The sequence below is a fragment of the Lacerta agilis genome, chromosome 17, assembly GCF_009819535.1.
Source record: "Lacerta agilis isolate rLacAgi1 chromosome 17, rLacAgi1.pri, whole genome shotgun sequence".
Taxonomy (NCBI): domain Eukaryota; kingdom Metazoa; phylum Chordata; class Lepidosauria; order Squamata; family Lacertidae; genus Lacerta; species Lacerta agilis.
The window spans coordinates 15,612,799-15,636,126 of NC_046328.1; the positions used below are offsets into that span (position 1 = coordinate 15,612,799).

At 48.9% G+C, this 23,328-nt stretch overlaps 1 protein-coding gene across 1 annotated transcript; it reads right to left on the reverse strand.

Annotated features, from left to right (window-relative positions):
• Positions 1–1,554: 1,554 nt before the first annotated feature.
• Positions 1,555–22,285, reverse strand: LOC117061695 (proline dehydrogenase 1, mitochondrial-like). The gene is made up of 14 exons (XM_033174633.1): positions 21,951–22,285; positions 20,361–20,569; positions 16,626–16,660; positions 14,245–14,388; positions 13,509–13,573; positions 13,258–13,374; positions 11,202–11,281; positions 9,195–9,276; positions 5,566–5,658; positions 4,707–4,853; positions 4,104–4,279; positions 3,398–3,496; positions 3,150–3,238; positions 1,555–2,121 (listed from the first exon to the last, which is right to left on the reverse strand). The coding sequence occupies exons 1-14, from the start codon at positions 22,281–22,283 to the stop codon at positions 1,928–1,930; spliced, it is 1,863 nt and encodes a 620-aa protein (XP_033030524.1). The 5' UTR covers positions 22,284–22,285; the 3' UTR covers positions 1,555–1,927.
• Between the last annotated feature and the right edge of the window lie 1,043 nt (positions 22,286–23,328).

The window sequence follows — 23,328 nt, forward strand, 5'->3', positions numbered from 1 at the left end:
GACCAGGGCCCTGCGGGATTTGGCATCTTTCCGCATGGCCTGCAAGACGGAGCTGTTCCACCTGGCCTTTGGGTTGGTTTCTGTTTGATATTTATGCTTCATTTTTTATTGGTGGGTTATTTGAAAATGAGACTGCAGTTTTAATATTGAATTTTTAAATTTGTATTTTAATCTGTTATTTTAAATTGATTATGTTTATGTTTTTGCTGTGATTTTAATTAGTGTTAGCCGCCCTGAGCCCGGTTTTTGGCTGGGAAGGGCGGGGTATAAATAAAAATTTATTATTATTATTATTATTGAACTCCCGCAAGCAAAAGAGCTGCGAGGCAGCAATGCTGCTGCATACCAGTTGCTGGAAACTGCGGGGGGGGGGGGGAAGAGACGCAGTTGTGCTCAAGCCTTGCTTGTGGGTTTCCCACAGGGATCTGCTTGGCCACCGTGAGAACAGGATGCTGGACTAGATGAGCCATTGGCCTAATCCAGCAGTCTCTTCTTATGTCCATAAGTACAAGAGTGCTTTCTTCACTTGAGATTCCCAGGCAGCCTTTACTGCCCCCGACAGTGCAGGCAGAATATAGTCACTTTGACTAGTAGCCACCGATCGCCGTAGTCCTCCTGGGATAAACTTGTCGAGCTTTGTGAGTTTTGTGGATGCAAAACTTTCTCAAAAAAATGCTTGCCGCTATTATCTGCTTAGTCTGTGAGATTCAAGGTCAATGCTCAGAGGCAAGGTACCTAATCAATCTACCGCTGAGCAGTTATGTATTGTTTTCTATGACTATCATGTGTTTTACTTTTGTAAAGGATGCACTCTTTTGAGCTGAGGTTTTGTACCTTATCTGGGGAGATCCAGTAAGCTTTCAAACCTCAGTAAACTATTACTATAGGGATGTGGATGACGCTGTGGCTAAACCACTGAGCATCTTGGGCTTGCCGATCAGAAGGTTGGTGGTTTGAATCCCTGTGACGGGGTGAGCTCCCGTTGCTCTGTCCCAGCTCCTGCAGTTTGAAAGCACACCAGTGCAAGTAGATAAATAGGTACCACTGCGTTAGTTTCCGTGCACCCTGGTTTCCGTGCACCCTGGTTTCCGTCACGGTGTTCCGTTGTGCCAGAAGCGGTTTAGTCATGCTGGCCACATGACCCAGAAAGCTGTCTGTGGACAAACGCCGGCTCCCTCAGTCTGAAAGCAAGATGAGCGCTGCAACCCTATAGTCGCTTTTCACTGGACTTAACCATCCAGGGGTCTTTTACCTTTTACCTAAACTATTACTGATGAATTCTGCTGCCTCCATGTGTGTCTCTTTGAACTCAGCACGGGAACTGCAGTCCACGCATCCAGCTATTCGGCTGCTTTCTGCCCATGCTCTGGAACTGCTGTACAGAGGCATGGAGACGGGGTGTGTGTGAGAGACTGGATTTGCACACCAGCCCTGTCAAAGCCTGGGCCCACATTCAGGAGGACTGGGAGTCCTTTCCCCACCAACGCCCATAATGTTAACATTGCAACAGACAGAAGAAACTTTAGTCGAGTTTTATTTTATCGAGCGCCAGCCATCTCCATCTTAGGCGCTACGGAGCCTACGGTTAACCCAGAAGTGGCAAGTGGGGCTCAGAGGTGATCCTTCCTACCATCAAATGGCAAAAGGCTTGGTGCTGGAACAGAAACTCCCAATTCCTGCATGGCAAGGGTGTGTGTGTCCCCTTCCCACTCTACAAAGTTCACCCGCTCCTCTCTTATGTACAATCCCAGCATGCAGCGCACCAGGACTGCTGTAATGTCCATTGCCAACTGGGACAGCACAGTCACTTTGTTTTTTTGTTTTTTTAAAGAACGGCAAAATGGCATTGGATGCTCTCAAGCCTTCTTTGCTCCAACGGTTCTACCCTAATCCACCTCCCCGAGGAAGTGGGGCCCGGAAGGCTAGTCTACGGCAAAGCTGGGGCGGAGAGAAGGGTTCCCGCAAACAACCGCCTCTTCAGCTCCATCCAGAGCAGGTCCTGCTCCTCCTTAGCTCTTGCCATGAAGCCTTGATTCTCCTGGGCTCTCCGGGAAAGGTAAGGGAGGACTTCGTTGACGGGCCCGTAAGGAACGTACTTGTACACAGGGTACCCTGCCTGACCTGGAGAACAAAAGAATAGAAGAAGAAGAAGAGTTTGGATTTGATATCCCGCTTTATCACTTACCCGAAGGAGTCTCAAAGCGGCTAACATTCTCCTTTCCCTTCCTCCCCCACAACAAACACTCTGTGAGGTGAGTGGGGCTGAGAGACTTCAGAGAAGTGTGACTAGCCCAAGGTCACCCAGCAGCTGCATGTGGAGGAGCGGAGACACGAACGCGGTTCCCCAGATTACGAGTCTACCGCTCTTAACCACTACACCACACTGGCTCTCCAATAGAGTTGGTGCAGGCAGGCAGTCCTCCATACAGACCCATCTGCAGTGCCGGATGAACAGATTCGAGGGCAAAAAGAGCTTCAGGAACACTGCATTCGATGCTTAAGGCAGGGGTGTGGAACTGGCGTTCAGCGAGCCTCATCAGGCCTGCCAGACTTTTGCCCCACAAGCTGGGTGTCAGGGGTTTGCAAAGTTATGTGTGTAGCTATGTAAACCCTTTATTTATTTTTTTAGTTGGTATTTTGCTCTTTCCCTCCATTTCTTGGAGAGAAAAAAATATTGAAGTTTTCCACAGTAAAATTCAAAAGCAGCAGCTGATCTACCAGAAATAATGATCTACAAGAAATACAGCCGTACCTCAGCTCCCGAACGCCTTGGGAGTCAAATGTTCCGGTTCCTGAACTATTGAAACCAGGAAGTGAGTGTTCCGGTTTTCGAACGTTCTTTTGGAAGCCGAACGTCTGACAGGGCTTCCGTGGCTTCTGATTGGCTGCAGGAGCGTTCTGCAGCCAATCAGAAGCCGCGCTTTGGTTTTCGAACATCTTGGATGTCGAACAGACTTCTGGAACGGATTCTGTTCGACTTCCGTGGTACGACTGTAATGTAGAAATAATGGCAGCGGCACCCACCTGAGTTCCGGCAAGTTCTGGCTGAAATAAAGCTCTGGTTTAGGGGAACCCTTGGTTCACAGCGACAGTTCTCTAACTTGGGGGTGAGGGGGGGGGGGTCCGTGAATACACACACGCTCACTTACCAAGAGGGAAGGTGATTTGGTCACACATGCCCAGGAGCTGGCCAAAGTAGATCTTGTTCTCTGAAGGGTGGATGCCGAGATCTGCCATCCTGCATATGGGAAGGGAAGAAGGGCAATTAAAATCTATGCAACAACCTTTGCATTTCCCCTCTCCAAAATGCTTCGCTGGCCTGGGGGGCTCCCAGTTGCCAAGAGGCACAGGGGCTACAATGTGTGTGTGTCCCCCACCCCACCCCAATCCCCAGTACCTGCGAAGTGTGAACTTGACTGTGTCTTTGTTGTGGGAAGCCACCATCACGTTGGCCTTACGGCTGTGCCGGATCTCCTCGAGGATGTAATCCAGGCATCTGCGGGGAATCACAGTATTGTGGAGTTGGAAGGGAACCCCAAGGGTCATCTAGTCCAACCCCCCTGCAAGAGGGGATGGGTAATCATGCCTTTTCCCTCCTGTGGCTCTCAAAAATCTTAAGATGCACGTCACAGGAACATTAGAAGCTGCATTTCCACTGATTCAGACCATTGGGGTACATCTAGTTCAATACTGCCTGCACTGACTGGCAGTGGCTCTCCAGAGCTACAGGGAGGAGACATTCCCAGCCCGACCTGGAGGTGCCATTTGAGACTGAACCTAGGGCTGCCTGCATGCAAAGTTGGTGCTCTACCACTGAGCCTCAGCCCTCTCCCTAAAAATAAGATTCTAGTTCATATGCTTCAAAAAAGAGCTGAATCAAATAGGAAACTGCCTTATACTGACTCAGATGTATCTAGCCCCGTACTGTCTACACTGACTGGCAGCAGTTTCAGGCAGATGATATGCCCAGCTTCAGCTGCAGATGCCATTGGGGAACGAACCTGGAAATAATAAGCAAAGCATAAAAGGAAAAAGGAATGTGGAGGGAAGAGGAAAGCGAGCGTTGGAACAGCAAATCCCCTGCCACTGAGCAACAGGCCCACCTGTGGTACATCTCGCTGGTCGCTTGGTAAGTCAGGTTGATGGGATCCTCGTAGCCCACTTCGGCCGCCCGGCTGCGCTCTTGCTCCATGTAGGCGCCTCTCACCAGCTTGGCACCAAAGTGCCAGGCTTCCCGGCGTGAGAGCTCCACGTCCACCGTCACCGTGTCGTAAGCATCCTGCTCACAGGGAGGCAACACAGAGAAGATGCCTGGCGTTGAGTCAGACCAACCACTTTGCCTACAATCAGTACACTCAGTATTGCCCACACTGACTGGCAGCAGCTCTCCCAAGGTTTCAGGCTGGGGATTGAACCCGGGACCATCTGCATGCAAAGCAGGTGCTCAACCGCTGAGCTAAGATTCTGGTCCTCATGGTTCCCAATCAAAGACCAAAGCTCCTTTAAACTGAATCAGGCCATTGGGTCCCTCTACACTAGTGTCGCCTACACAGACTGGCAGCGGCTCTCCAGAGTTTCAGGGTCTGCCGCACAGAATCTCCTGCATCAGCAGCAACCTCGCACGGATCCTGAGGATGCCCACCCCCACCCCCCGCCACGTTATGTGCAAGAGCAAGCCCTCTCAAACCCACTTCAAGGCACCTCACCTTCAAGTAGCACTGGTAGGTGTTGAAGACGGCGGCTCTCTCCCGGTTGAACTTCCGCTGCATCTCCAGGGTGAGGCGGCTGATGGCTGGCTGGAAGTAGGTCTGCTCGGCATCCACCATCAGCCTCACGCCCGTCTCTACGGCTTTCTGGAAGCAAACAAGGCGGTGGAGTGAGTCACAGCAGCACAGAGGACATCGCCAGAGGTCAAGAGCAAAGATGGTGGACCCTTTCTAGCCCAGGGCCGCATTCCCCTTCTGAGCGAACTTCTGGGGCCCACATGCTATTAGATAAATAGATTGAAAGATATGTGTGTGTACGTATGTATATTTAAATTTCCAAAAAATTCACATAGGCGTTCCAATACATGATAATTTTTTCTTTTCTTTCGTCAGCTTCCCAACCCATTTTCCATGATTTTTTTTATATTCCTCCTGCTTACTGCACCCTATCTTTCCCCTTTTGTATCATAACAATAACACAATAATTTCTCATTCCTTCTGTCGGTCCGAGTTCAAATCCTGCTCGTGAATTCATCATCCTGTAATACTTAAACAGTCCGAAAAAGGCTTCCATTCTTCTGTAAAGCAATTGCCGTTAAGTTCTAATAATAATAATAATACCACCTTTATTGTCATTGTACAACCTGTGTACAATGAAATTATTTTAAGCTGTTAACGTAGCTGATTTCAGCGTAGTCCTTTACCTATCCATTCTTCTTTGGCGGGAACTTCTTCATCTTTCCATTTTTGTGGGCCGCATGCTATTTTTAATGGCCGGCTGCTTCTCCACCTCACCCAAACAGCCCACCTTTCTCTCTCTCAAGGGCAGACCCAGGAAGAAGAAAAAGACCCCCCTTACCTTGGCGAGAACGTCCATCCTCTGCAGCATTCGCTTCATCTGGCGCTCTTCTTCCTCAGTGAAGCGAGAGAGAAGTGGCTCCAGTTGCCCTGTCTGGATGAAAGGGAGACACTGAGACCAGAGGGAAGAAACGGTGCAGGAGGATTGGAAGAAATTTAAAGACTATTTGAGACGATGTGAAAAGATAAGACATTTGAATTGAAATCCGTGGATATATAAGGCTACAGTAAGGTCAGAAGTTAGATTAAGATAGGATATAAGAAGTAGTTGGAAATATGATATGTTTGTTTTTATTAGGATTAAGATTAAAGGTAAATGATTATTATTGTTGATTAAGATTAAGATTTGATGAGAAAGAAAGATTTTACAATGTTATAAAGTTACTAAAGAAGATTAGAAATGAACGCAGAAGGGAGGATGTGAGGAGGTCCCCAAATAATGTTAGGAATAAGATAAGGATAGTTACCGGGTAAATAAGTGTTTGTATGTTTGTTAAGATTTTTGTATTTTTTGTAGTTTTTTTTAAATTTGTATTTTGTGTGTGTTTTATGGTTAAAATTTAATAAATTCTCTGTAAAAAAGGAAAAAAAGAAAGGGAGACACTGAGGATGGGGGGCAGATTTTGGGGTGGTGGTGGTGGTGGTGGAGGGCAGGGGATTGAGCATGGCAGCGTCTATGCGCAAAGCAAACCGCTCTGCCACTGAGTTAAGATCCTCAAGATTCAGAATAAAGGGATTTTTTTTAAAAAAGGTATCAGGATTCATAGAACTGTAGCGCTGGAAGGGAAACACGTACAGCCATACCTCGTGTTGCGCTCGCTGCAGGTTGCATTCGCTGCAGGATATGAATGCGCCGAACCCGGAATTACCGGAACGGGTTACTTCCTGGTTTCAGTGCTCGCGCATGCGCAGAACTGCTAAATCGTGCTTCGCGCATGCGCAGAACTGCTAAATCGTGCTTCGCGCATGCGCAGAAGTGGCGAATCGCAACCCGTGCGTGCGCAGACTCGGGCACTGTGGGTTGCAAACGCGCCTGCCATGTGCACTCAAGCACTCCCCCTTGTGTGCGATTAATCTGCGCAATTTCAACCGTGCAAGGCTGGAATTGCGCAGGTTAAATGAGTGCTAGATCCAATTTTTTGGACCCAGGGTACCTTACGGAACCCTTGTATACCCCCAGTGCTTTTTTCTGGGGGGACACAGGGTTACAAATACCCCTAACCATTTTTCGAATCTTTGTACTTTTGACCATTTACTGTATTTATTTTTCCCGATTTGAACTATAAAATGGTGATTTTATTGAGTCAAAATGAGAGTACCCCTAAACATTTTTAAAGAAAAAAAAGCACTGTACAGGTGATACTCGGAAAATTAGAATATCGTGGAAAGGTTCATTCCTTTCAGTAATTCAACTTAAAAGGTGAAACTAATGTATGAGATAGACTCATGGCATGCAAAGCGAGATATGTCAAGCCTTTATTTGTTATAATTGTGATGATTATGGCGTACAGCTGATGAGAACTCCAAATTAACAATTTCAACTTTGGGGTTTTCATCAGCTGTGCGCCATAATCATCACAATTATAACAAGCAAAGGCTTGACATATCTCGCTTTGCATGTCATGAGTCTATCTCATATATCCAGTAGCTAATGAAAACAATGGCTTACATAAATGGGCTTTTCCACGATATTCTAATTTTTCGAGTTTCACCTGTATATCCCAGCTTGATCACGGAGATGATCAGGAGTGACACAGCTCCTTGCTCCCTGTGTTACAGAGGCCTGGCTGGCCTCGGCCACAAGTTGGGTATCTAGTTTTGCCAGTCCTGTGCTGTGGAACACTCTTAGCGGAGGCACAGCAGAGGCACCCTCCTTGTTTGCATCTCTTGAATATTTTTTCAATACAGTTGTCTAAAACCTCCCTTGAGTAGCCAATTTCATTTTGGGACTGCTTTGCATTGCTCTTCAATGTCTTTATGAAACTGTACACCACCCTGATGCATTGTGAGACGGCAGTATGTATGCATTAATAAATAATAATAATAATAATAATAATAATACAACAACAACAACAACAACAAAATAAAATATTAAGTAGTAATACTAAATAAAAGAGGAAAGTGCTTTTATAATTTGCTGGAAGCCAGAGTGGCTGGGGCAACCCAGTCAGATGGGTGACATAAAAACACATTAATTATTATTACTTATTATTATTATTAATATTAATAATAATAATAATTAATACCTATTAATACCTATTAACATCCCATAGATAATTGCATAGCTAGCTGCACTTTCCGGAAGCAACTGAAGACTTGATCCAACAGGATTTCCCAGCTGAATAAATGGGTCTACAAGCGTTCAACTTCTTGGGGGGTTTTTGTCTGGCTTTAAAAACTATTTGCCGTTTTTGTCTTTTAAAAAATTATCTTATGTGTAGATCGCTTTGAGACGGTGGTTCAGAAGGCGATTAATACTTCAAGGACGATAGCAATAATAAAGAGAAACTAAAGAACTGATTAGCGTGCGTTTGCTTTGCAGCCAAGAGAGGGTGCCACCCAGGCACCAGCCCTGGGATCAGCCCTGCTGCCGATAGCTGCTACCCAACCTGGTTTCTCACTGGGCTGGAGAGGAGAGATTAAGGCACAGCTGGTGATATAGAAACTGGATGACTGTTAACATGCACAGGCAGATCTAGTGCAGCCTTGGCCAACCAACTGGTCCTCAGCTGCTTTGGATTAAGCCTCAGCCACTTATGGCCATATGATGAGGACTGACGGAAGCCGGAGTCCACTCTGGGCAGCTTCCAACAAATTGAAACACAGAGAAAAACCTTTTCTCTATCCACTTCCTCCGTGCCAAGCAATCATTATATTTGCCTCTTATCATGTTGCCTCTTCCTTACCTTTTCTCTAAACCAGCTGTTCCCAAACTTGGGTCTCCAGCTGTTTTTGGACTACAACTCCCATCATTCCTAGCTAGCAGGACCAGCTGTCAGGGATGATGGGAACTGTGGTCCAAAAACAGCTGGAGACCCAAGTTTGGGAAAATTCCCAGACACTGCAAACTTCCCTCAGAGCGGGAGACGCTCCAACTCTGTCAATCATTTCAGGTGCCCTGAGGATCTCGCTGCTTCATTTTTGATAGTGGGGAATATGACAGGAAGGGTTACTTTTGCCAGCACCCTAAGGCAGTGTTTTTCAACCTTTTTTGGGCAAAGGCACACTTGTTTCATGAAAAAAATCACGAGGCACACCACCATTAGAAAATGTTAAAAAATTTAACTCTGTGCCTATATTGACTATATATAAAGTAATTCTCTTGAATAGGAATCAAATAAACACAAAGAAAGTATTTTATAATTACTTTATTATGAAATAGTAAGTAAACAGAAATATGAAAAATTATAAAATACTTTATTCAGTGCGCAACCTGGGTCTGTTGGGCTGAACACAAAGCTGATATTTTTTTTAAATCTTTCAAATGTTTCAATTTTTCCCACGGAACACCAGGCAACATCTCACGGCACACTAGTGTGCCACGGAACAGTGGTTGAAAAACACTGCCCTAAGGGACCTATGTATGTGTCCGTCCGTCTGTCCCCCGGCCCCTCCTAGCAAGCCATTTACCTTAATGTTTGGAGTAAGCAAGAGTTTGGAGATCTCCGTCCGGGAATCAATCAGGCTGTTCCAGTCAAGCAAGTCCACTGTTCTGGGGGTGAAGGGAAGAAAGAGAAGGGAACTGTTGCAGGACCAGGCTTTGGCAGGCAAGTAACTTAATTAACAACAATAATTTTATTATTTACATGTATTCCATCTGACTGGGTAGCCCCAGCCACTCTGGAAGGCTTCCAACGAATGAAAACACAGTAAGACACCAAACGTTACAACTTCCCGAGACAGGGCTGCCTTCAGATGTCTTCCGAATGTCAGATAGTTGTTTATTTCCTTGACATTTGATGGGAGGGCGTTCCACAGGGAGGGCACCACTACCGAGAAGGCCCTCTGTCTAGTTCCCCGTAACTTCGCTTTTTTGCAGTGAGGGAGCCACCAGAAGGCCCTCGGAGCTGGACCTCAATGTCAGACTATTGGTCCATCTAGCTCAGTGTCACCCGCATTGACTGGCAGCAGCTCTCCAGATTTTCACACAGGGAAGTCTTTGGTTAGACCTTCTGCACACAAAACCATTGTTCTGCCTCCAAGTTATGGTCCTTCTCTGAAGACATAGGAAGCTGGACCTTAAGTGTCAGACCATTGGGGCCACCTAGTTCAATGCTGTCCACTCTGACAGGCAGCAGGGGCTGTGCAGAGAGATTTTGAGGTGGGAGCCTCTTCCAGCCCTACCTGGGGATAGAACCTGGGTCCTTCTGCATGCAAGGTGGCGGCTCTGCTCCCGAGCTACAGCCCACCCCGGCCAGAATGGGGAACAGGAGCCTCACCCAACCTCAGAAGTTCATGCAGGGATGTGCCCTTCCAGGACACCAAGATGCCTAAATCCACCCTCAATGCAATGCGCTCTATGTGGGGCTACCTTTGAAGGTGACCCGGAAACTGCAATTAATCCAGAATGCGGCAGCTAGACTAGTGACTGGGAGTGGCCGCCGGGACCACATAACACTGGTCCTGAGAGATCTACATTGGCTCCCAGTACGTTTCCGAGCACAATTCAAAGTGTTGGTGCTGACCTTTAAAGCCCTAAACGGCCTCGGTCCTGTATACCTGAAGGAGCGTCTCCACCCCCATCATTCAGCCCGGACACTGAGATCCAGTGCCGAGGGCCTTCTGGCGGTTCCCTCACTGCGAGAAGCAAAGCTAGAGGGAACCAGGCAGAGGGCCTTCTTGGTAGTGGCGCCCGCCCTGTGGAACGCCCTCCCATCACAGGTCAAGGAGATAAACAACTACCTGACATTCAGAAAATACCTGAAGGCAGCCCTTTGCAGGGAAGTTTTTAATGTGTGATATTTTTGTATCTGATTTTTGTTGGAAGCCGCCCAGAGTGGCTGGGGAAATCCGGCCAGATGGGCAGGGTACAAATAATAAATATTATTATTATTTATTATCAAGGAAAGAGGGCTCTGGATTTTTGCAGCTGGGATTCATCATACGTGACACGGCTTTTATTTCGTTAGAAAAGCAACACCTAAAATTCAAGGGTAGGGATTTATAGGGACCTTGACATGTTGATGGACCTCAGCTCATATCAGCACTGATAGCACACAGTCAGGGAAGATGGGAGCTGGTGTCCGATAGCATCTGGAAGTCCACGTGGGGACCATGGCTCAGTGGCAGAGCTGTGCATGCAGAAGCTCCCAGGTTCAATTGCTGGAATCTTCCGGCAGGGCTTTGCGAGACTCCCTGCCTGAAACCCTGGAGAGCTGCTGCCCATCAGTGTTGACAGTATTGAGCTGGATGGATCACATGATGGAAAGAAACTCTGTATGTTCTACATTAGTTCCCTATCCTTGAGCTGACATTTTCAAGATTCGCTCTAACCCCTTTGTGTTAAAGTGCCAGTCACTCCCCACTGCCCCAGAAACAGCCCGGCAGATTCCCCAACATGTGTATCACCCTCCCTACTGCTCTACAAAGCCACTCCCCACATTATTGTTCCTTGGACGCAGAAGCGAGGGGGCTTACCCTGACACGCCCAGCTTCTCGCCTGTGAACCAGTTCTGACTCTCTGCCTTAGTGGCAACCCCCAGCTTGGCCAGTGCCTCCTGCCAAGAAACCAAAAACGAGCCCATTTTAATGGTCAAATATGAGTATTTAAGACATTGCTACGCTGTTTATCGCTCCCCCAAAGGGATTCCAGAATAGCTTGACAAGACCCAAGGCTTGCAATCGTTTAAAAAAAGAGGAACATGAAAAAGGAAAGACACAACACAAAAGAAAAAAGGATTGAGGAGGGAGGAGGAAAAACGAAAACCAGGCACCACTTCTATCTGATGTCAGCCCTACTCAGGGGATACCCACTGGAAGTAATTTCAATGGGTTGACTGAGCATCCAGCTGGGGTGGAAATAATTCAAGCATCTCCCAAGCCCTGTGTCATGAATTTATCTTCCCTCAAACCTCCTCCCTTGCACATGGTGCTAACAGCGGGTTTGTAGGTGTGGACTTTCGAGCAGGGAACAGACACAGCTTCTCCAACCAATAAAGAAAAGAGCCGGAAGGGTCTTGCTGCAGGTCTCCTGACCCCCAGAGGAGCTCCCTCTGGCTGCCTCTTTCATCGGAGACCCACCACAGCTCTGCGCGCCAAGACAGGAATGTGAATTCCAGAAATAGTCTCTCCTGCCTCCCCCCTCCGCTCCTTTTACAGCGTAGGAATGAACCCCCTGCCAAATTACACCCAGAGGTTTACTATAGTTCAGGCTCTTGTTTCTATCTAACAGGCGCCTCCAGGAAAATACTACAGATGGCGCATGACGGCAGAAAACTCTTCACACCCTCCCATAATCAAGTTTTCTGAGATATGCTGCCTCTACACGTGGATGTATGGTTTTGCTACAGGAACTAATAAGGCATCAATATAATCAATCTACTCTAGGTAAGGGGACTCAGCTTGTTTCAGGTTCAAATTTGCTCTTTGTCTGAAGCCAAAGAGAGCATGCTTTTTTATCCCAGCAAAGGAAGAATGGATACAAAAAATTATGGAATATGCAGAAATGTTGAAGCTTACCAGAAGAATAAGAAATCAAGGTATCAAACTTTTTATAAAAGAGTGGAAATGGTTTATTGAATATTTACGGATAAATTGTGAACAGATAAGAACATTGGCAGGATTATTGTAATAACCTTCAGTTTTGTAAGAGTATATATTTAAAGATGAATAAATGAGCAAATTAGGTTAATCTGGATATGCAGAAGATATTAAAAATAAATTTAAGGAGCCGCAGAAAGGGGGGGGGGAGGAAGTCAAGTTTTGAAATGTCAAATTGACTGTAAAATCAGTGAAATGTACAAACATGATTTTTTCTTAGTGTTTTTAATGTTTTGGTTTTAATACTTTGGCTTTTTAAAAAATGAATGTTTATTGTATCTTGCTTGGTGCCCAGTTATTTGCCATGTGGCACTTGCACGCTCTGCCCTGGGATCTTCCAGTGACGGGCTGCCTGATGAACCCAGCCAATAGAATCACAGAATCGTAGAGATGGAGGGGACCCTGAGGATCATCTAGTCCAACCCCCTGCAATGTGGGAATATGTGGCCGTCCCATACGGGGATCGAACCTGAAACCTTGGCATTATCAGCACCACACTCTAACCAACTGAGCTAATAAATGAACGAATCAGAGGTTCAAGAGTGAACATGCCTTTTTCTGCAACCTGAGGCCCTCTGGATGTCTTGGAGTACAACTCCCACCAGCCCCAGCTCCACATGGCTGCATGATGCCAGGGCTGATGGAAGCAGCACAGTACCGCCCGGGGGCTGATGGGAGCTGTAGTCCAAAACGGCTGTGCTGCCTGGGGGCTGATAGGAGTTGTAGTCCAACATTTGCAGGGTACCAGGGCTGGGGGAAGCCTGACCTAGCACCTTTCCGGAGGGGCAGTGAAGGCTGGATTTTGGAGCCCAAATGCTGCCCCTGATCTCAGCCCCTTTTTAACCGCAGAGAAATGAGGCAGGGCCCTCTGGGAGAAACTCCATCAGCTGCCGCCCACAACCATCCCACCAGGGACCAGAGCACCAAGACTCACCTGCAGCTTCTCCACCTCCAGCTTGGTCTCCAGGGCAGCCAGACCCACCTTGCCCTGCTCGGCGGCCAGCTGGTGGAAAAATCGCCTCCATTTCACTAGCACCTCTGAGAACTGCAGCTGAGAAAAGGAGCAGAAGAGGGAGGGGGAGAGAGGAGCATGTCAATTATGTGCAGGCATCAGCAACGTGGCCTTTCCAGGAAAGAAATCGGAACTGCAAAATTTCACAAGCACATTTTGTCGGTTCTACTTACCAGGAACTGAGGCCTCCCCAGTGCTGTCAACTTAATGGCAGAAAAGCCGTCTTCTGAACTGCCACCTGCCAAAGAAAGGCAAAGCATGTTCACCCTCTCTGCTCCTTCCTCCATGGAGACACGAGCAGCACCCCACAGGGGGTGGCCTGCATTTCGTACTCACAACAACCCTAAGAGGTAGGCCAGGTCAGGCCGAGATTAAAATCCAGAGTCCTGTAGTGCATATCAACTGCTTTTAGCCATGACATCACATTGGGCTGCTTTGTATATCATAATTATGAAGACACAATTATGAAGTAGTGGACAGCGAACCACATTCAACGTTAGCCAGCCCTCTGGGGGCTCCAAGGCAGCAGCAGCTGGAGAAACCACAGGCACCCCCTCTCAGCTGATCTGTGCGGATCAGCTGCTGGGTTTTTGCACGCCTCCCAAACCAGGGCTTGTTTGGTGCTCCTGGCGCAAGGTAGGTGCGATTCAGCTATGTGTGCTTACACACTGCTCGTTCACTGGGAAGAGCAAACCACGGTTTACTGTGACGTGAAAAAAATCAACCCCCTGGCTTTCATATGGGTACCCAGACATGGCTGATATGAAGTGGAGTTGACACCACAATATAGCAAGTTGGATTTCTGGCTCATCTCCCCAAGCAACCCATTGGCTGTCCAATTAGGCTGCTGCAAGAGTTGGTGCAGGATTTATTATGTTATTGTTTCCCAGAGGGGCTTATCATGCCTACCAGAGGCCTCGATGCATCGCAGGAAGGTGTCCATGTGCCGGTCGCATTTGGATTCATCCGCGTAGAAGTACGTGCGGGCGCTGATGACCCCGTCCCGCCGGTCGCCAAACTTGCGGTGCACGCTGTAGCGCTTCTCTCTTTGCTCTGGGGCAGGGGGAAGAGACAGAGAGAGACAGGACAGGAAGTGAGAGCAAGTGGACTACTGCAATGCGCTCTACGTGGGGCTGCCCTTGAAGACAACTTGGAAACTTCAACTGGTCCAAAATGCAGCAGCTGGATTATAGGCTGGGGTTCTATTTGGATCTCATATAACTGTTTGAAAACAGCTGCACCAGTTCTCTTTGACACTTGAAGTGTACGTTCCTAGCACACACACACACCCCTTAGTCTTGGGGTTGTAAGTTGTTTCAAATGAATTTAATGCTGTGTTTTCTACTGCAACCTACAATGGGACTTTGGGTGAATTCTGGAATGAAGCAGCTGCCAATAAACCACTTTGATACTGTTGGACTCTGCTGAAATGGCAAAACTGACCAGAAAGGCTCAGGAACCGAGAAGACCAAAACTTTAACAAAGAATGGGGAAAATTTTAAATTTATCTCAGAGACCACTGTAAGCAGATGAAAACATTAGCAGGATTGCAATAACACTTGTAACGTAGCAGGCACTATGGAGCTAATAGAGTTATACAAAACATGGACTACTGAAAAAGATGCAGCAGAATATAATAAATAATAATAATAATTTTATTATTTATACCCCACCCAGCTGGCTGAATTTTTTTTTTTACTAACAGGACCAATGGAGGGGAAGGTGGGAAGTCCAAAGATTCAGAGGAATTTTTTAACTGTTGATGTGTATGGTGGTACACAGCGCGAGTGGCACTGTGGGTTAAACCACAGAGCCTAGGGCTTGCTGATCAGAAGGTCAGCGGTTTGAATCCCCGTGATGGGGTGAGCTCCCGTTGCTCGGTCCCAGCTCCTGCCCACCTAGCAGTTCGAAAGCTCATCAAAAGTGTGAGTAGATAAATAGGTGCCGCTCCGGCGGGAAGGTAAACGGCGTTTCCGTGCGCTGCTCTGGTTCGCCAGAAGCGGCTTAGTCATGCTGGCCACATGACCCGGAAGCTGTATGCCGGCTCCCTCGGCTAGTAAAGCGAGATGAGCATGCAACCCCAGAGTCGGACACAAATGGACCTGATGGTCAGGGGTCCCTTTACCTTTATGGTGGTATTGCTATAATTTTATATTTGTAAAATAAAATAAAAACTATTTCAAAAAAAGGGGGGGGGGGGAAGAAATCACTGATAATCCCAGCAGCTCGTGTTGGATCAATGAACAAGGGTGTAAGAGACTCAGCACTGGTCAAGGTCCTCAGACCAGGGCTTGCTCTGCTTATCCTAGGGGCACCCGGCATGCAGCCCTCCAGCTCTTTTGGACTACAGCTCTCTCCAGCCCCAGCCAGCATTGCCAGTGGCTGGGAGTTGTAGTCCAAAAGGTCTGAAAGGCGCCACACTGGCTACTGCCATAGATTGAACTTTGCTGTACAAGGGGAAATAAATCAGCTGAGAGCTTGTAGGGGGGGGGTGCACTTATGCATTGTAATAGACTGACAGCAGCTCTCCTGTGTTTCAGGGAGGGGACATTCCTAGCCCTACTTGGAGAAGGGGAAATTGAACCTGGGACTTTCCGCACGCAAAGCAGTTGCTCTGCCGCTGAACCACGGCCTTTCACTAGACTCAGTCAAGCCACTGGTCCACCTGTGGCCCTTCCCCAAGATTCTAGTCCTCATGTTACTATCAGGCAGCCTCCTAGGACAGGAGATGGGGCTGTGACTCAGTGGTAGGACATTTATTTAGGACGTATAATGTTCCCAGGTTCAATCCACGACCTCTGCAAGGAGGCCTGGGAAGAAACTCCCCGCTTGAACCCTGGACAGATGCTACCAGTCAGAGGAGACGTTGCAGAGCTCGAGAGACCAGTGGTGCAACTCAGTGTAGTGAAAGGCCTTCGTTTGGTGGCCTTCAGGTCGCCCAATTAAAAGGAGATTCCTCTACCCCAGGTATAGGCAAACTTGGCTCTCCGGATGTTTTGAGACTACAACTCCCATCATGCCTGACCACTGGTCATGTTAGCTAGGGATGATGGGAGTTGTAGTCCCAAAACATCTGGAGGGCCGAGTTTGCCTACGCCTGCTCTACCCCAAAGGAAATACAAAAACGAGGTTGCTCCATTTTTCTGCCCTGGGAAAATTTCACATTAATGAAGAACCCGGGGGGGGCGGGGGGTGGAGTGGGGAGCGATCTGGATAATCAAGACTCTTGGCAGGGGGAGGAAGAGAAGGCAAACACTAAGGACTAGAAACATGAAAGCTTCTTTACTTACTGCCAGTCTCCTTCTCAAATGCAGAAGTACAGGAGCTGAAACGAAAATATGAACACAAGCTGTATTTCAGCAACCAGAGGCAGGCAAAATGGTAGGTCTGACAGCAGATTTCTGACACCCGGTTGTTTAAACACAGCCTCCCTTCCCCCAGCTAATCTGCTGCCTCTTCCAGATGTTGGACTCCAGTTCCCATCAGCCCCAGCCAGCACGGCTGATGGTCAGGGATGATGGGAACTGTAGTCTGACAACATCCAGAGGTTGCTAGGCTGGCGAAAGCCTATTGACCATTAGCAAGAAGATGGCTTCCTTCACCCCTTTCTAAGTTCGTCTGCTGAGATTGGTAAAGCTTGGTGGGAAATCCAGGAGTGGATTTTTGCACAATGGGACTGAGTGCACAGCTCTGGTGTGGAACACTTCTCATCCACTTGTGCTTGGAGGACCTTGTGGTTCTAATGAAACAACACAATAAATCCTGCAAGCCTGAAGTGTGCTCGCCCCTGTTCTTTGCAGACTCGCCCCAGGCGACTGATGAGTCACTGCAACTAGCAAGTCCAGCCAAGCCGCATATGGGACGGTGCAGGCAGGCTTTACACACTCCAGGCTTGGTGTGGGAGCAGCCAGCATGCTGCTGTCAGTGATGAAGCCACAAGTGCCTGACCGAGGTCTTCGGCAACATGCAAATCCAGCATGTTCTGAGCTGCTACGTTTGACTTGCGATCGCAGAGCCCAGGCTATAGGATTGCACAATAATAATCAGCTGTTGCACAGTTTTGTGCACTGAACTCCTCTGCTGTGCACTTTCCAAACTCTGCTGCTCCATAGTGCAATTTTTGGACAGAGAATGCTGGATACAGCCCACTAAAATCAAGGATGGCCAGGAATGCACTCATCTAGGCTTTGCAAACAGAATGACAACTCATCCCCATCCCCATTTAACTTTTCTCCTGCTTGCTCAAGCACAAAGGTTCCCAAGCGGCAGGGATTCTATGCGCTCGCAGACAGCTTTTCCGCTCCGCATAATGAATTCCAGAACGGCAGGAAGTGTGGGAGGGGGGCTGCAGTTATGAAACAGCAGGAAAGGGTTAAAAGGAACCATGCAGACAGGCCTAACTCAAGTTCACTGGATGGGAGCCCGCCTTACAGGGAGCTCGCAACCCAAGCACTCGGCAGAAACCTGACCTGTTCCGTTATTGTAAGGCTGCCCCTGTGACAAGGATTAGCGAGGCTGGCTGAGCTCATAAGCTTGTAACTAAGAAGGAGGGAATTTTAGAGGGTGGGAGAAGAGGAAGGGAGGCAGATTTGAGAACAAACTTTAGTAAGGCAACATGCAGCAGTTCAGCTGACACTAAGCAGCCTTACACTGCGAGTCTGTGACAAATCACTGGCCCATCTTAGTATTGCCTATACCAGTGTTTCCCTAACTTGGGCCCGCAGCTGGTTTTGGACTAAAATTCCCATCATCCCTGACCACTGGTCCTGCTAGCTAGGGATGATGGGAGTTGTAGTCCAAAAACAACTGGAGCTCAAAGTTTGGGGAACACTGGTCTATACCGACCAGCAGGAAGGATTTTAGGTGGAGATGAGCGGGAACGACAGAGGGAGAAAAACTTACCCCAATGTGCTCTCCATGCCACGCCCCATTTTAAAAACTGTGCACACAGTAGCCATCAATTGCCTCAGCCTCCCTAAATTTGTCCAATCCTCTTAAAGCCACCAAGCTGGTGGCTGTCACTGCCTCCTGTGGCAGAGAGTTCCAACAGTTCAACTATGCAGCGCATTAAGAAGTCCGTACTTTTATTTGTCCTGAATCTGGGATAGCTCAGCTGGTCGAGCATGACACTCTTAATCTTAGGGTCGTGGGTTCAAGGCCCACACTGGGTGAAAGATTCCTGCACTGCAGGGGGTTGGACTAGATGACCCACAGGGTCCCTTCCAACTCTACAATTCTATGATTCCAGGATTCATCTTCATTATGTGCCTCCAGTTTCTAGAGAGGGAGAAAGAGCTTTTGTCTATCCACTTCCTCCACGGCATGCATGATTTTATAAACTCCTCTCCTGTTGCCTCTTACTTGCCTTTCCTAGAAAACAAAATGTCCCAAAAGCTGCCCCCTTTCCCCTCCCCACAGGCTCCCCAGCGGGGGCTCTCACACAGCCTCTGCACATGTTACAGGCAGCTGCTCTGTTTGCATAAGGGACCTGCCTTCCCATCAGCGGACCAAATGAAAGGGGAGGCTTGCCCCATCCAATCACGCTGCCGGGGTGTTTGGATTCCCTCCCCTCCTTTGGCAAGCCCCAAGTTGCACATTGCGTACCAAGCAGAGAGAGAGAACAATCCACCTTGTGACGCAAAGGCAGCTTCGGTTTCACCATGGCCTCTTGCCAAACAGCTATGGGCACTGGGTTCGTAGCCTCATACAGCTGGTAGGAACCCCAAGAGTCCCCCAGCCAAACACCCTGCAAAGCAGAAACCACAGCTAAAGAATCCCTGACAGGTGGCCACCTGACCTCTCTGTTTATAGGAGAGTCCGAGGTAGTCCTTTCCACTGTCACACAGCTCTAAGTGCCAGAAAGTTATTCCAAATGATAGTTCTCCTATTTTGCCATTAGAATCTACTGGTTTATGTCCTCCCCTCTGGAAGCATCAGAAAACAGGCGTTACTCCATCTTCTGTGTGACAGCCCACAGCTTTCCAAACTGTGCATCGGCTTACTTGTCGAACAAACCGGGTCCCGAAGGCCGCAAACCCAGAAGTGTTCTGGTTTGCAAATGTTTTTTGGAAGCCGCGCCTTGGTTTTTGAATGGTTTCAGGAGTCGAACCGACTCCCGGAACGGATTAAGTTTGAGAACCAAGGTACCACTGTACAGACTATTCATCCATTGAGCTCAGCACTGCTTACACTGACCGGCAGCCCTCTCTCAAGGTTTCAGGCAGGAGACATTTCTAGCCTTGTAAACCTGGAGATGCTGGGGACTGAACCGGAGACTTTCTATGCGCAGAGCAGACGTCCTACAGCACACCCCTGTTTTAAGCTCTCCTGTCAATCATCTCTTTGGCACGGCTTGTGTTTCCAAAAACAATCCACGCAAAGCGTATTCGTTTCCTTCTCCACCCTGCCTGAAGCCTAGAGATACGCTTGCAAGGAAGATAAGTTTGCCGAGAGAGACAGCGCACAGGAAAAGGAGCAGGAAAAAAAGGGGGTAGGCATGAACTTGGCCGTTGCAAATTGCTGAAATAGTTGAATGGTTGGATCTCTCTTCCTGCACTGTTCCCTGGGCAGCCCCAAACATGCATACCACCTGGATTCCTTCATCACTCAGCCTGTCTTTGGCTAAACATCCCCCCAAACCGGTCCTCCTCCTTGCCGTGGGGCAGTTTCAACCCGTTGCAGCTGCCTCCAGTCGGGGAAACCACCCGCCAAAACTACTCCTATCTTTCAGCAAAGGTGACAGAACAAAGCAGCTGACCTATCCCTTGCAAGCAAGTCAACACTTGGAAATTACATAAGCCACATCCTCCTCCCCACCCCCACCAAGGGGACACACATCTCTCTCATGCAAAGCCAAGACCTCTCCGCTTTCCTGCCCTCTGCCTCCTTCCTCTCACACTTCCTTCTCATGCAATGCAACACGCCCAAGCAGGAAGCTCCCCTTGCAACACAGTAAGTGGCTTGAGCCCAGCCACACACAAACACCCCTCCAGCTGAGCCGCCACAAAGCAGCCTCTCTCACTCACTCCAGTTCCTTCTTCTCAGCCTCCTCGTGGGTCAGGTCCTCTTCCACGCTGTAGTCCAGGACGGAACCCACGCCGCAGGCGCTGTAGCGCCGGATGAGGGGCTTGATGGCCTCTTGGTCCTCGCCAGCCACAAACTGCCCGTAGAAGGTCAGTTTCATCAGCTTCTCAAAGAGCCACTGGCCCAACAGCTTCCGGCTGAAGCACATCAGCTGTAGGAAGCAAAGTCAGGGGGTTAAAATGAAGGCGGAAGTACAAAGGCAACTTTGCTCCAAAAAGGCCCTGCTAAGCTTCTGAAGGCGTACTAGGACTCATTGGGGCTGCAGCCACAGCAGGGCTGGCTTCTTCCAAAAGCATTTACTCTCACGAAAACAGACACGCAAGCCATCTACGTAGCTTTTTCACTTGCCCGTAGGTCAGGGGAAGAGCAGATAGCATTACTTCACAATTGCTCAGGAAGAAAAAAAAAAAAAACATTTTCAGGACTTTTATTTTATTTTAAATAACTTTGCGAAATCAAGTAATTTGCTGCCCCTGTCTGCATGCGCTCCTCTGTCCTCCTCATCCACTTTTCCTTTTGTGTCATGTCTTTTTAGATCGTAAACCCAAGGGACAGGGGCCGCACAGCTTTTATGCATTTGTAAGCCACTCAATGGGGCTGGGTGGGGGCAGTGACTGAAAGGCAGGGTGCAAATGCTTTGAACAAACATATGTACAGTATTTTAATATAAACCTACAACATTCAGGATTTTTATTGTTCCCCATTACCCACTTCTAACAAGGCAGCTTGGGATATCTCTTATTCATTGCATTTGTAGCCCACCTTTTCCTCCAAGGAGCTCAAGGTGGCAAAGATGGTTCTCCCCCGCCTCATTTTATCCTCACAACAACCCTGTGAGGCAGGTTGGTACCGTAAGCTTCATGGCCAAGTGGGGATTTGAACCCTGGTCTCCCACTATACCACACTCTTGCCACTGGAGGCTGCTCTGGTAGGGCAAATGGGGGTGCTGTCCCACCAATCTCAGCTGCCACCACCCCACCTTCCTTTTGACTTACAAGGAGCCCGAGGGGGGCTCTACCTGCCATTGGCTCTGGCGTCACCTACTGTCGGTCTCCCTACCATTCCTGATGGAGCATCAAAGGGCAAGCTGGTTCTCATGGCAACAGCCTTTGTGTGAGAAGCACCAGATTTGCCCTTAGGAGAGGGGCCGGCAATGGGAGGGAAAGGGAAGGAAGGACACAGAAGGAAGCTGAGGTGACGAATAAAATATTGGGGGGGGGGGTAAGGCCCGCCCCATATAATCGATTACAAGATGCGGCACATGCACACTAGCTAAATGCCAATGCCCACCAACTTTGGGGTTGCCCAGGCCTTCAGATTTTTAATGGGGGGGCCCTATGAAAGGAAAGAAGGAAGGAAGGAAAGAAAACAAAGGAGAAACAGAAATGGAAGGAAAGGGTGAAAGAAAGAGAGGAAAAGAAAGAAATTGACGAAAAGAGTGCGGAGAAAGGAATGAATAATATAGAGATGAATGGAATTGGTAAGAGAAAGCGAAAGCAACGGAGCGCATATCCTGCGCGGCGCCCCCTCACCTTGTCGCCGTGCTCCACCAGCGGCTGGAACGAGCAGAGGCCGAGCACCAGGAGCCCCCGGGCCAGCTCGCCGCTGCTCTTGCTCCGGAAAGCCTCTTGCGCGTCCGCGAAGTCCACCGCGGGGGGCGGAGGCAGCGTGCTCGGCGGCTGCTGGAGGCGCGCACCGGCGGATAAGGCTGGGGGAGGCTGGGCAGGGTCAGGCAAAGGCTGCTCCGGAGGTGCCGGCGCCGTAGCAGCGGCCGTGGCAGAACGCGGACAGCTCCGTAAGGCGAAGGATTGGGCTGCGCGCAGCGCCAACAACGCGCCTTTGGAGCTGCGGCAACTCCCGGCCATGGCTGTTGTAAAAGAAGGAGCGGGCGCCCCGGCGAGTTTAAATAGGCTACATTGTCCTCTGGCCACGCCCAGCGCGCCCTTCCATTGGCTGGAGCGCACGCTGGGGGGGGACACCGCCCTCTGGTGCCGCGCCCACTCGCTTCTGGTTGCCCACCGGGCAGCTTCCTTATTGGTCAAAGGAGACTCGCCCCCCAGCGAGACCACGCCCACCGCGTGCCTTCTGTAGCGCAACAGAGCCGCTTGACGTTTGCAGCGCTTCACGTAAATCTGGATTAGAATGCGTAGCTTTAGGACCGGAACCCAAGCAGACTCGCCTCAGGGCGTCGTCACCCACCTGGGAAACTGCATCCCTGCCTCATAGGGAAGGACTGGCAACAGTTGCCCTAACTATGGACCAGGGAAGGAGCTGCTGCTCTGATGTTTGCTTTCCTCTTCCCTCCGCGGTCCCTTTTCCTTTTGTAACATAATCGAGAGCCTGCGGGTAGGGACTGTTTTGTCTTCTAATAATAAATATACTCTCTCTCTCTCTCTCTCTCTCTCTCTGTGTGTGTGTGTGTGTGAGAGAGAGAGAGAGAGAGAGAGAGCATGACCCACCTTTTTTCTTCAAGGAGCTCAAGGTGGCCTACATTCTTCTCCCCCTCCTCATTTAATCCCAACAGCAGTTGCCCTTAGAGGTAGCGACTGTCCTAGGGTCACCCAGTGAGCTGCCTAACCAAGTGGGGATTTGAAACTAGCTCTCTCCCAGGTCTTAGCCCCACACTCTAACCACTACACCACACTGGTGACTTGTAATTTAGGTGACTCATAAATGCTATTTCATTACAACCAACATTCATATGGGCTTGCCACCAGCAGCTGACCAGGTTAGGCTCTGGCCAAGGGCCCCAGTCTCTCACAAGGGCCCCTCGCTGACCTGGCCCAGCTGTGCTGCCTCTCACTGCCCGACAATACTCAAGTCTTGCTCATGGGCTTCCCAATGGGGCATCTTGTTAGCCATTGTGTTGCCAATATGATCCCTCCTAGATGTTGTGGGCTTGAAGCCCCA